Source organism: Zerene cesonia, chromosome 3 (assembly GCF_012273895.1).
Source record: "Zerene cesonia ecotype Mississippi chromosome 3, Zerene_cesonia_1.1, whole genome shotgun sequence".
NCBI lineage: Eukaryota > Metazoa > Arthropoda > Insecta > Lepidoptera > Pieridae > Zerene > Zerene cesonia.
In genome coordinates this window covers 9,364,405-9,374,444 of record NC_052104.1, presented here as the reverse complement: position 1 = coordinate 9,374,444, position 10,040 = coordinate 9,364,405, and the positions used below count along the sequence as shown (strand labels likewise).

Sequence of the window (10,040 nt, the reverse complement as noted above, 5' to 3'; positions counted from 1 at the left end):
TTAACAACCTAAACTAAAGAGAGTACATAGATACATATTAACAAAACATATTATGGCCACAGGTCACATATGACAATTGAAGTATGGTTAGTGATATCCACTTTATGAACTGGTCTATCCAATTGCCTGCTGTTTTATGTGATAGTTTAGTGTTTATATAGTTGTAGTTTTCTATGTAAGTATTTTTGAAACTTCAAACAGCACACATAGTATAATATTGCTTTATCGTTATTTTAAAGTATCCATATTTATCAACATCTCGCTACCCCGCGAGATTTTGAGCAATTAAGACGTGCGAGTGCGTATATATATTGTAATTATTTGAGAGAGCTATGCGGACGTTTGTTGACTTAACGACACTAGAAGCATCTAGAAAGTCAGCAAGCAGTCGCGCACTCACCGCGGCGTTGAGGCAGTCGGCGGCGGCCTGCGGCGTCTCGTAGGTGATGAACCCGTAGTTGGGGTGGCGCAGCGCGCCGGGCGCGGCCGGCTTGCAGTGCACGCGCAGCTCGGCGACCGGCCCGAAGCGCCCGAACAGCGCGCGCAGCTCCTCCTCCGTGGCGGAGTGCGGCAGGTTGCCCAGGAACAGCTGCTGCGAGTCCGAGTAGCGCCGCGACTCGCGCCCGTCGCGTCCGTCGCGTCCGTCGCGCCCATCGCGAGCGTCGCGCGGGTCGCGCCCGTCGCGTGTATCGCGTCCGTCGCGGGAGTCGCGGGAGTCGCGGGCGTCGCGGGGGTCGCGCATGTCCCGCCCGTCGCGGCCTTCGCGCATGTCAGCGTTCATGCCTGGAACATTTGTATACATTCATACATTTTCAAAAACGTGTATTAGGCCCATTTTGATTTTTGACATTTTTAAGAATGTCATATCTACCGCGTATTAGTTTAAATCAACGCGTTAATATATGTAATTAATTAAAAGTGTAAACTTGTGTGTAGTAAGTTCTTCCTCTCAATCACTTAATGATTTCGATTGTTAAATTATGTACTTTGACGATGCAAATACGCTTCCGAAGGAAGTTTAGTTGAACAAGTAAATGTTTCCGGTTTCAGTTTGAATGTAATGTCTACGCTACGCAAGAAGTCCCACGATAGGTGTGCGGGTGTGCGGGGTGCGGGGCGTACCGGGCGGCGCGTGCGGGGGGCGCGCGCGGGGCGGGCGCGGCTCGAGCGGCGGCAGCGGCGCGGCGGGCGGCGCGTGCGGCGCGTGCGGCGCGGCCGGCGGCGACGAGCGGCTGCCGGACTTCAGCAGGTTCGCGTACGTCTTGGGCTCGGCCGGCGCTTGCGGCGCGGCTGGGGACACGTCGTTATCGTCAGTTATGCATCACTTGCATTCAAATTAGGTAAAGTTCTGAATTTTATAATAACTGATAAAAATTAATTTCCTTTGAGCACAGCACCATGCGTCACGAGTTCATGATGCCTCCAGATAAATGACAGAAAGACTAATAATAGAATGCAATCTACTATCGATGAAATTGACTTCAGCTTAGGAAGATTTGTTTACAGTTTGGTTACAGTAAATCAATTTCCTCTTAGAAAATTTATTAAATTATACAACAACATAAGTTTAAACGAAATATCAAAATTTTAATTATAGTATGCTGATTTCGAATAAAATATTAAATAACATTTAATGAAATGAATAAGGTTCCGTACCGGGCTGCGGCGGCGGCGAGGGCTCGCGCTCGGGCTCGGGCTCTGGTTGCGGTTCGGCCAGCTCGGGGCTCTGCGCCTCCGCAGCACCCGCAGCCCCCGCGCCGCCCGACACCGACGTGCCTGTACGATTTATTTACATAAATTAGATGTGAAGGTTGAAGTGATGGTATATGGAATAGATAAGATATGTAGTCAAGCTAAAATCTTTAAGACGAAGTACTAGTTAAAATCATAATTGTCCATGAATCTGAATCAGGCATTGATCAGAATTACATCGGTGGATAGTTTGCGGTTTGTGAAAATTGTGACTATGAACCCATGGTGGAACAAATCACCAGTAATTAACAAATATCTAATAATGTGTAAATGTTACCCTGCAGCGCGGCGACGAGGTGTCGCGTGGGATCCTCATGCGGGTGCCCGTTGAGGTGCGGCGCGGGCGCGGGCGCGGGCACGGTCACGGGCGCGGCGGGCGCGGGCGCGGGCGCCGTCACGGGCGCGGGTGCGGGCGCAGGCGCGGCCACGGGCGCGGGGCTCAGGTGCGCGGGCGGCGACACGAGCGCGTGCGGCGGCGCGGGCGGCGCGGGGAAGGGCGGCGCCGTGAAGCCGCCGGGGAAGTACCCGCCCGCCGGCACCTCCTCCTCCTCTCCCTCCGACCGCCCGCTGCCCTCGCCCTCCTCGTCGGAGAACACTATGTCCTGTAGCCAACAGAGACACGGTTAATAAAGATAGAGAAGAAAAAGACCGGCTGAACCTTCACAAGTAACAGACATTTTCTTTTTCTATCAATTCAATTAATGATTCTATCTGATAGTAGCTAACGGTGATTTTACGCTGCTATTTTAATTAACCAATGTGATTCCGTACATAAAACGCTGAAGTCGTAAAGTTTAACATTTTTGCAAATCTATCATCATACCCAAGGCTCTAATGACTAGTCAGACTATTTGCGTATAGGGAGACAAAACCGGTTTGACACTAAAGATGAGAACGCGTGACTCGAGCGCGCGTCACGTGTCCGGCGGGTGCGGCACACGCGTGCGCCGGACGGAGCCGCACCTGGTAGCGGAAGATGTCGTTGTGCACGTAGTACTTCTTGGGCGACTGCGCGGCGAGCACGAAGGTCTGCGTGAAGCGGCGCATGGGCGCGCCGCCGTTGGACAGCTCGCCCGTCACCTGCACCACCACGCCGTTGCCGAGCGTCGCCTGCGCGTCCACCTGACCCGGAACGATCATTTTGTATTATACATTATTGTCAATTCGTTTATATTGGACCAAGTGTGCTCCTTTTGAAACTGACCGCTGGATAATACTGTATTTATGACTCTAAATGTCATAGCTTTCATCGACAGGAAGAACTATTTTTAATTTACAAATATGCAAAAAACCTAACATTTCCTCATAATAATACTATTGCTAATGTCAGTAAAGTAGAAACCGACACAACCTAGCAGCCAAACGTTCGCCATCGATGTGACACGTACCTTACCGTAGGTACAAAGGTAATTATAATTATTTTTCCATAACACGCTAGAGAGCCACACATTAAAAAAAACGGTTAAGGCAAATTGAAGGCGTGGTAACTGGCAAGGCCACGTTGTTTGTGAACAAATCTAACCTGGCTAATCTTAGCATGGCAGTCGCGGAAGTTGAGCTGCTGGATGCGGTTGTGGATCTGCTTCTGGCCGACCACCGGCAGCGTCTCGCGGTTGGGCGCGTCGAGCCCGCCGTGCACGAACGACGAGTAGTTGTTGTAGAATCTGCGCACAAACACGTATTGTTTTCTTAATACATCCAACTAATATCATAAACTCGAAAGTTTGTATGCCATCCATGGATGCATGGATGGAACTTATAAGAAGGTATATCTTCTGAGTACATCATAGTATATAAAATCTAACTCCAGTATATATACTAATGTATAAAGCTTCAGTTTATTTTTTGTTTCCATGAACGCCCTAATCTCAAGAACTACAAGGCAGATTTGGATGACATTTGGTACATAGTTACTTTGAAAATCGAGAAGGGACATATTAGAGTTTAATCCCGGTAATCCCACGGGAACTATGCGGGAAATATCCCGGGACTCGAGACTTATTATTTCATTTGACTACTTTCATTGGGCAACGCCGGGGTGCAAAACTAGTAATAAATAAAAGTGATAAACTAGATATAATCGAACGCGTACACTCGATTGCAATGGGCACTGTAGGTAAACAAAACAATACGGAATGTACTCAGGCGTAGGCACAATCAGAATGATGACATCATCCCACATAAATCCCTGCACTTATATTATCTACTTACGAACTTACTTTATGACTATTTGTTTACTTATTATTATTGCCAATTTCATATTATAATGCTGCTTCTGTTATTATTTAATCAGTATCATGCTATTAATGAAATTACATATTTATATCGATAAAATAAACAAATACATACTGTCTCTTTCTTATAATCGCAATCAAAATCTAATGAGCCAAGAAAAAACATAAATGTATTACATTCATGGAACAATGAAAAAAGAGTTATTTGAGAGAATTTTAAACTTAATTGATTTGTAAATTTGTCTAATAAATTGCTTAGTTATTAAGTTTATGGCACCATAACGAAAAGATGACATGTTGCAGGTGCGAAAAGGATCGCGTGAGATATTTAATTCTGTCCCCTCATATTACATGTATTTTTTATTGTAGATCAAACTTCATTTTAATAGAGAGACAGATTATTTTAATAATACCTAGTATCTGAGGGGCGCATTCAATGGCTTGTGTGCAGTATGATAAAAAAAAATATTCCTTCCCACTAAAATATTTATCACCATGGTATATTAAAAAATAACACTGTTCATAAGAACGTAAGTATGAATCAAGTCTTTGCATTACGTGGCAAAATTAAAAAAAAAAAAAAATGGAAATTCCATTAATCGTTTCTAAGAAAAAATGATGTACTTTCGGATTGGTCAAGTCCGTTTTTTTAGTGGAGACTGTCGTTGTGTGAATACTCAGAAACGTTATAGTTTGTGAACTAGCGTGTTATGCTGAGGACCATAAAACAAAGATAAATTGTAAAGAAATTGATTGGACCACGCGACCGCATCCCTGGGCTTCACAGCTTGTCGTTTCGTAGTAATGTCAATCAAAATATTAAACGTTTTTTGATATCATGACATTGTAGTAAGGATAGTAGATAACATCGTTATTTTTTAATTATTTCCACACTAAATTGTTCTTTGTATGTTTACGTGTAGAGAGGCATTCTGGTGATAAACGACGAGATATCATGTGGCTAAACCTTTGTTATCGCTTAGCGTGTTGGAATGTATAAAAATCCAAGAAAAGAATAACAAAAGAAGTTCGACAACATCTGCTCTATCCGAAATGGCTTCATATTGGTTAAGTTCAAGTCATATTATTATTTCACTCTTTCAACAATATGCCTTTTTTAACACCGATCCTCGGATAACAGATAAATGTGAGTCAGAGCGTCAGGATATGAGAGAATTGATTAATGACAATCAGGGATGGGCCGAACTAGAAATTACATACGGTTTTTTATATACGGTAATGTTATCAAATGCAACGATAAACTTAACAAAAATCTATTTTGAGAATATCATAATTGGTGCTTAACATTCTTTATATTACAAATGTTCATAGTTCGATAAGGGATTTGGTCGATTCAGATTATGTTTAAGAATCACATTCTATAATTACACGTTTAAAACAATACAACCGAATATTGCGGATATCGATATGGCAAATTATATTGGATACGTTTCATCTACCTTCAGACGCTAAACTTTAATATAGCAAGCGATTATAATACAAGACTGTAATGTTTTTTTAACATCGATCGAGATGATTTGTGCACAGCGAAAGTGTGACGGTTGAAACTGCTGTAGTAATATCGTGTTTCTTAGAATTACTATTCGTTTATGGCGAATATCGAAATTGATTATAATAATAGATCTAAACTCAAACGTAGTGCGTAGACTGAAATGACAAAAAAAGCTCATTATATAAGCAAATCCGACACATAACAACTAAAATAAAACAAAGGTCTTTAGACGCCGCTATCTAAAGAAACTTTAACAATAAAGAATTCCAAGAATCCGGTGCACCAATACAAGCCCAGCAAATTTGGGTTTTACGAGTGTTTTGTTCGTGAACTTGTCCCGTCATACTTGGCTATATCGCTGACGCGTCATTAATGAAAAAATATTGCACAGATAAAGAAATCTTTACCTGCACTATTTGCGTTTTGTACCCTTGTTATAATGTATGCCAATAATATAAAGCTGAAGAGCGTGTTTGTTTGATCGCGCTAAACTCAGGAAGTACTGGACCGATTTTAGAAATCATATCACTGTTCGATATATATGTCACTGATATGATCACCGAGTACTATAAATGTACCACAGGCGAAGCCGGGACGGACCGTGAGTTATACTAATAGTTCGCTCGCGGGCAACGCACGTTATGGCGCGAAAGCTGTTGCTCGTACAAATTTCGATCTAGCTTTATGGATTAACTAATATCATGCCACTTGAATCTGTTTGTCTATCTGGATCTACTGAACCCGTGACGTTAAAATGGCTTGCTGTTGGTAAAAAAAAATTACTTTGGTTTTGTAGATCAAGAGATATAGATACTATGTCACATATAATATTATACTAATATAGAGATAAAGATGAATTAATTAAAATTTTCTTATTTTTGACAATAACATAATTATTCATTTAAAGTCTCGCTTGGCTTTCTATCTTCAATTATGTCCATGTTTATTTTATCAAACTCTATAACAAGAGTGGCAAATATAGATAAGGATGGATATTGATTAAAACTCGTTTGCGGATTGAAACGAGGCCACTTTATGACATTTAAGAAGGGATTACAGAGCGATAAATTCGTCATTATATCAATATCATTGCTGTACGTCGTAACGCAATATTAACATGGAGAGACTGAACAGAGAATGTCACTTTTACCTAAACAACATGTTATACTACTAGACTAGCTGCTCGTCCAAGCTTGGCCCGGTTTGATTCTGGTTAAAAAAAAAAAAAAAAATATAGCCTATGAAATTTACAGATAACGTGGCTTACCAATAGAAACAGATTTTTTATTAAGTAGTGCAATATGTATAGAAAGATAGATTAGGTAGGCATTTGTGTGTCAAACTATGGAAATACACATACAAAATTTCAACCCAATTGATTCAGCCATTCACAAGTTATATGAAAAGATTCATATAGAAGCATGATAGCTACTACTTTTCCTGTTGGTAAAATGCATTTTCCTGCAATATAAAGTAGCCTATGTTCATCAGGAATAATGTGTGCTTCTAATAAATAATATTTCAAATTGGTTCAGTAGTTTGGCAGTTCATTCAATACAAACAAATAAACAATGGAATCTTTCCACTTTAAAATTTTATTGTAGATAGACACATGTTAAAAAGAAATATTAGGACCTGTATAAAAACAACTCAAAACAGAGATTAACTATTAGAATTAATGTTCTAATGTTAAATTAAACTTAAAATATCCTGACTTGTGAATCTATACTCATATTATAAAGCTGAAGAGTTTGTTTGAACACACTAATCTCAGGAACTACTGGTCTGATTTGAGAAATTCTTTCAGTGTTAGATAGCCCATTTATTGAGGAAAACTATAGGCTATATATGTACTACGAGCGAAACCAGGGCGGACCGCCAGTATTATATATAGGCACAGTCATCCTCATCAGTTCATATCACTATTACAACATTATGTGAATTGCAAGCCAGACAAAACATTGAGGATCAAGCTTAATAGCATTATCAGCAACATTGCAGATTCCTTGGAAAACGTAACAATATTTACATTGAAGTTATCAGAGAATATGTTAATTGTACAGAAGGTGATCCTGATACAAAATTCTACAACTTAAATCACAATTTGATTTTATCAAAATAAATGTTAATTACTCTTAGCTATGTTTTCAAGGTATAACTTTATGTTTAAAAAGTAAAATCTTAATTTTCAGCAGTGAATAGGCATTTGTGTAGTATGTCTAAAATTTATCTTACTGGTCAGTACTAGAGTTTTAAGCAATTTAAATGTATGTGTACAACAATGTAACGAGTATGCATTATGAGTCACTAAGGCTCCAAAATAAAAGAGACAATTTGACTCTAAAGATAATAAATACAACATTTAAAACAGACATTCTAATTCTGTTTATATACATTAGACCATATAGACACATATCCTGCATGCTAATACTTTGATGATGAAAGAATGAATGATGAAAGATTTCATAATGTTATAATTGATCAAGAGGGAATAACAAAATAATGTAATTATTGTAGAATTCCGTTTATTTAGTTATTTTTACAAGAGTGGCCCTCCTGGCCACCATGTGATTTTGTGAGAACATTACAGTATAAATTAAAAGTCAATGATTACACTATATAATTCTTTTCTCAATCTAATGGCTAACAACAATGCTTTACCGACTATTATTGACTACACTATGACTTTTAAATATGTAATATTTTGTTTTTTGTTTTGATTATCTCACATTCTCACTGGAGATATTTCTTCAATTATCCCATGAGCAAAGCAAAGCAAGCCTACATATGCAAATCTAAAGTCAACAACTTATCAATGTATTATATTATTATAGTAAAATAGAAACCTGTGCAGGTGGGCGGGCGCCTTGTTGAGCAACGTGTAGTACTGGCGGACAAACTCACGGCCAACGCTCTGCGGGGACGGGGACGCCTCCATTACCATCGCTGTTGTTCACTGTGCGCCGATACACCCCTGCGCTGTACGCTGCCTGAAAAGTGGACATGGCTATTAGCATTCTGAAATTAGTTCCTAGAAAGTTCTTTTAAGTCTTGCATTTGCTGGGGTTGGACTGCCACCTAAATCTTTCATACTATTTATACTTAAATAAGGTCACAATTTTATGTTAGCTTTAATCACATTTTGAAGAAAAATAAGCTTTGTTTTTTCTTTAACTATTTTAAGTAATTGGATTTATTAGACTATTTATTTATGATTATTTATGAAGATCCAATAAAAACAAGTGTTTTACTAAATCATGACTTAATTCATACTTAGTGTAATGTGTTTTTAAATGAACAATGTTTATAGAAAAACTATAACAACTGCATTTAAACCTACTACCATCATATTTTCTAAAGGTTTTATTTAATTGTATTATTTATTATTTATTAACCAAGCAAATATATTAACAATAAATTAAACAGGGAACAAGTAATAGCTGCTATACATAAACCAATAACAAAAAATATCAGTTGAATTCTATTATTAATCTAATTATAAATTTACTTAAAATACATAACTAACAATATTTCATAAAGTAAAGAGCTAATGTTGTGTTCTGAATTCACTGATAATGAAAGGAGTATAAAAAATAATCTAAATATCTATTTGATTACATAAATATATAAGAATGTAATGAAGCTACTTGGCTTGAATCACTAAAATATAACATAAATAAGCATTTCAACATACTTCTAAGTATTACAAGCCTAATCCTTTAAAAACTATTTTCAGGAAAAAAAGGGAAAATGTATATTTGAATAAATATTTGTTTCATAAAATACACTCGATAGAATGTAAACATGTTTATCACTAAGATCAATTCTGATTAAGATAAGAACTTTTGCAATTTGTTACGAAGTTTAACAACACAAAATGTTTCGTGATAGACTTGCAATGTCAAATTGTCAAGGCATGCATGGCGACCTAAAGTGAATTCGCTATACTACTGCATGATTTCTACAAATTTACAAGTAAATAATTATTTGATCCGAAATAAGTTGAGTAAAATTGAATATTCTTGCTTTCGAGTTTAAGCACATTGCAGCGGACACAAAAACGAAACACCAGGGGCTTTAACCTCAAGAATGAGATCCGTCTGCCGACAATCAAAATATTGCATCCCTATGCACATAAGTGAAAAAATATGTAATTACGATCTTACCTCAGTAAATAATAGGCATCAAAAATAATTGTGATTGTAATTTGTAACTAATTGTGTCTGTTTTCAGTGCTTATTTTTCACGAAAACAGAAAAAGAGCCTACCTCACCGTTCGGTGTCAATTTAATTTCGGTATTGCCATTTTTTTATTTGCCACTTGGGCATTGCCTTCTACTTTTTAAAATTGTAACTTGTTTATTATTATAGAAATATGTAGTTTTAATGAAAAAAGAATTTCATTTTAATGATATTTTTGCAAGACAAAGATCTTGAAGATTTTTAAACAAATGTGAATATAATACATGATATTATTAGAGATAATATACAATAATCAAACTTTATACATTTTAAGGTTTAAAAATGCTCATTGGACATTG

General features: G+C 38.0%; 1 protein-coding gene across 2 annotated transcripts in view; it reads right to left on the bottom strand.

The window, feature by feature from the left end:
• The window catches only part of LOC119835987 (ras GTPase-activating protein-binding protein 2-like), an 11,677-nt gene extending 1,878 nt beyond the window's left edge, over window positions 1–9,799 (bottom strand). For both annotated transcript variants that reach the window (XM_038361141.1, XM_038361131.1), the window contains exons 1-8: window positions 9,666–9,799; window positions 8,346–8,489; window positions 3,275–3,416; window positions 2,716–2,874; window positions 2,030–2,354; window positions 1,657–1,776; window positions 1,123–1,290; window positions 401–783 (exon numbers count right to left, since the gene is read on the bottom strand). In XM_038361141.1, coding sequence (XP_038217069.1) covers window positions 401–783; window positions 1,123–1,290; window positions 1,657–1,776; window positions 2,030–2,354; window positions 2,716–2,874; window positions 3,275–3,416; window positions 8,346–8,443 — 1,395 coding nt within the window. In that variant the 5' untranslated portion in view covers window positions 8,444–8,489; window positions 9,666–9,799. The remainder of the gene's footprint in view (window positions 1–400; window positions 784–1,122; window positions 1,291–1,656; window positions 1,777–2,029; window positions 2,355–2,715; window positions 2,875–3,274; window positions 3,417–8,345; window positions 8,490–9,665) is intronic.
• Between the last annotated feature and the right edge of the window lie 241 nt (window positions 9,800–10,040).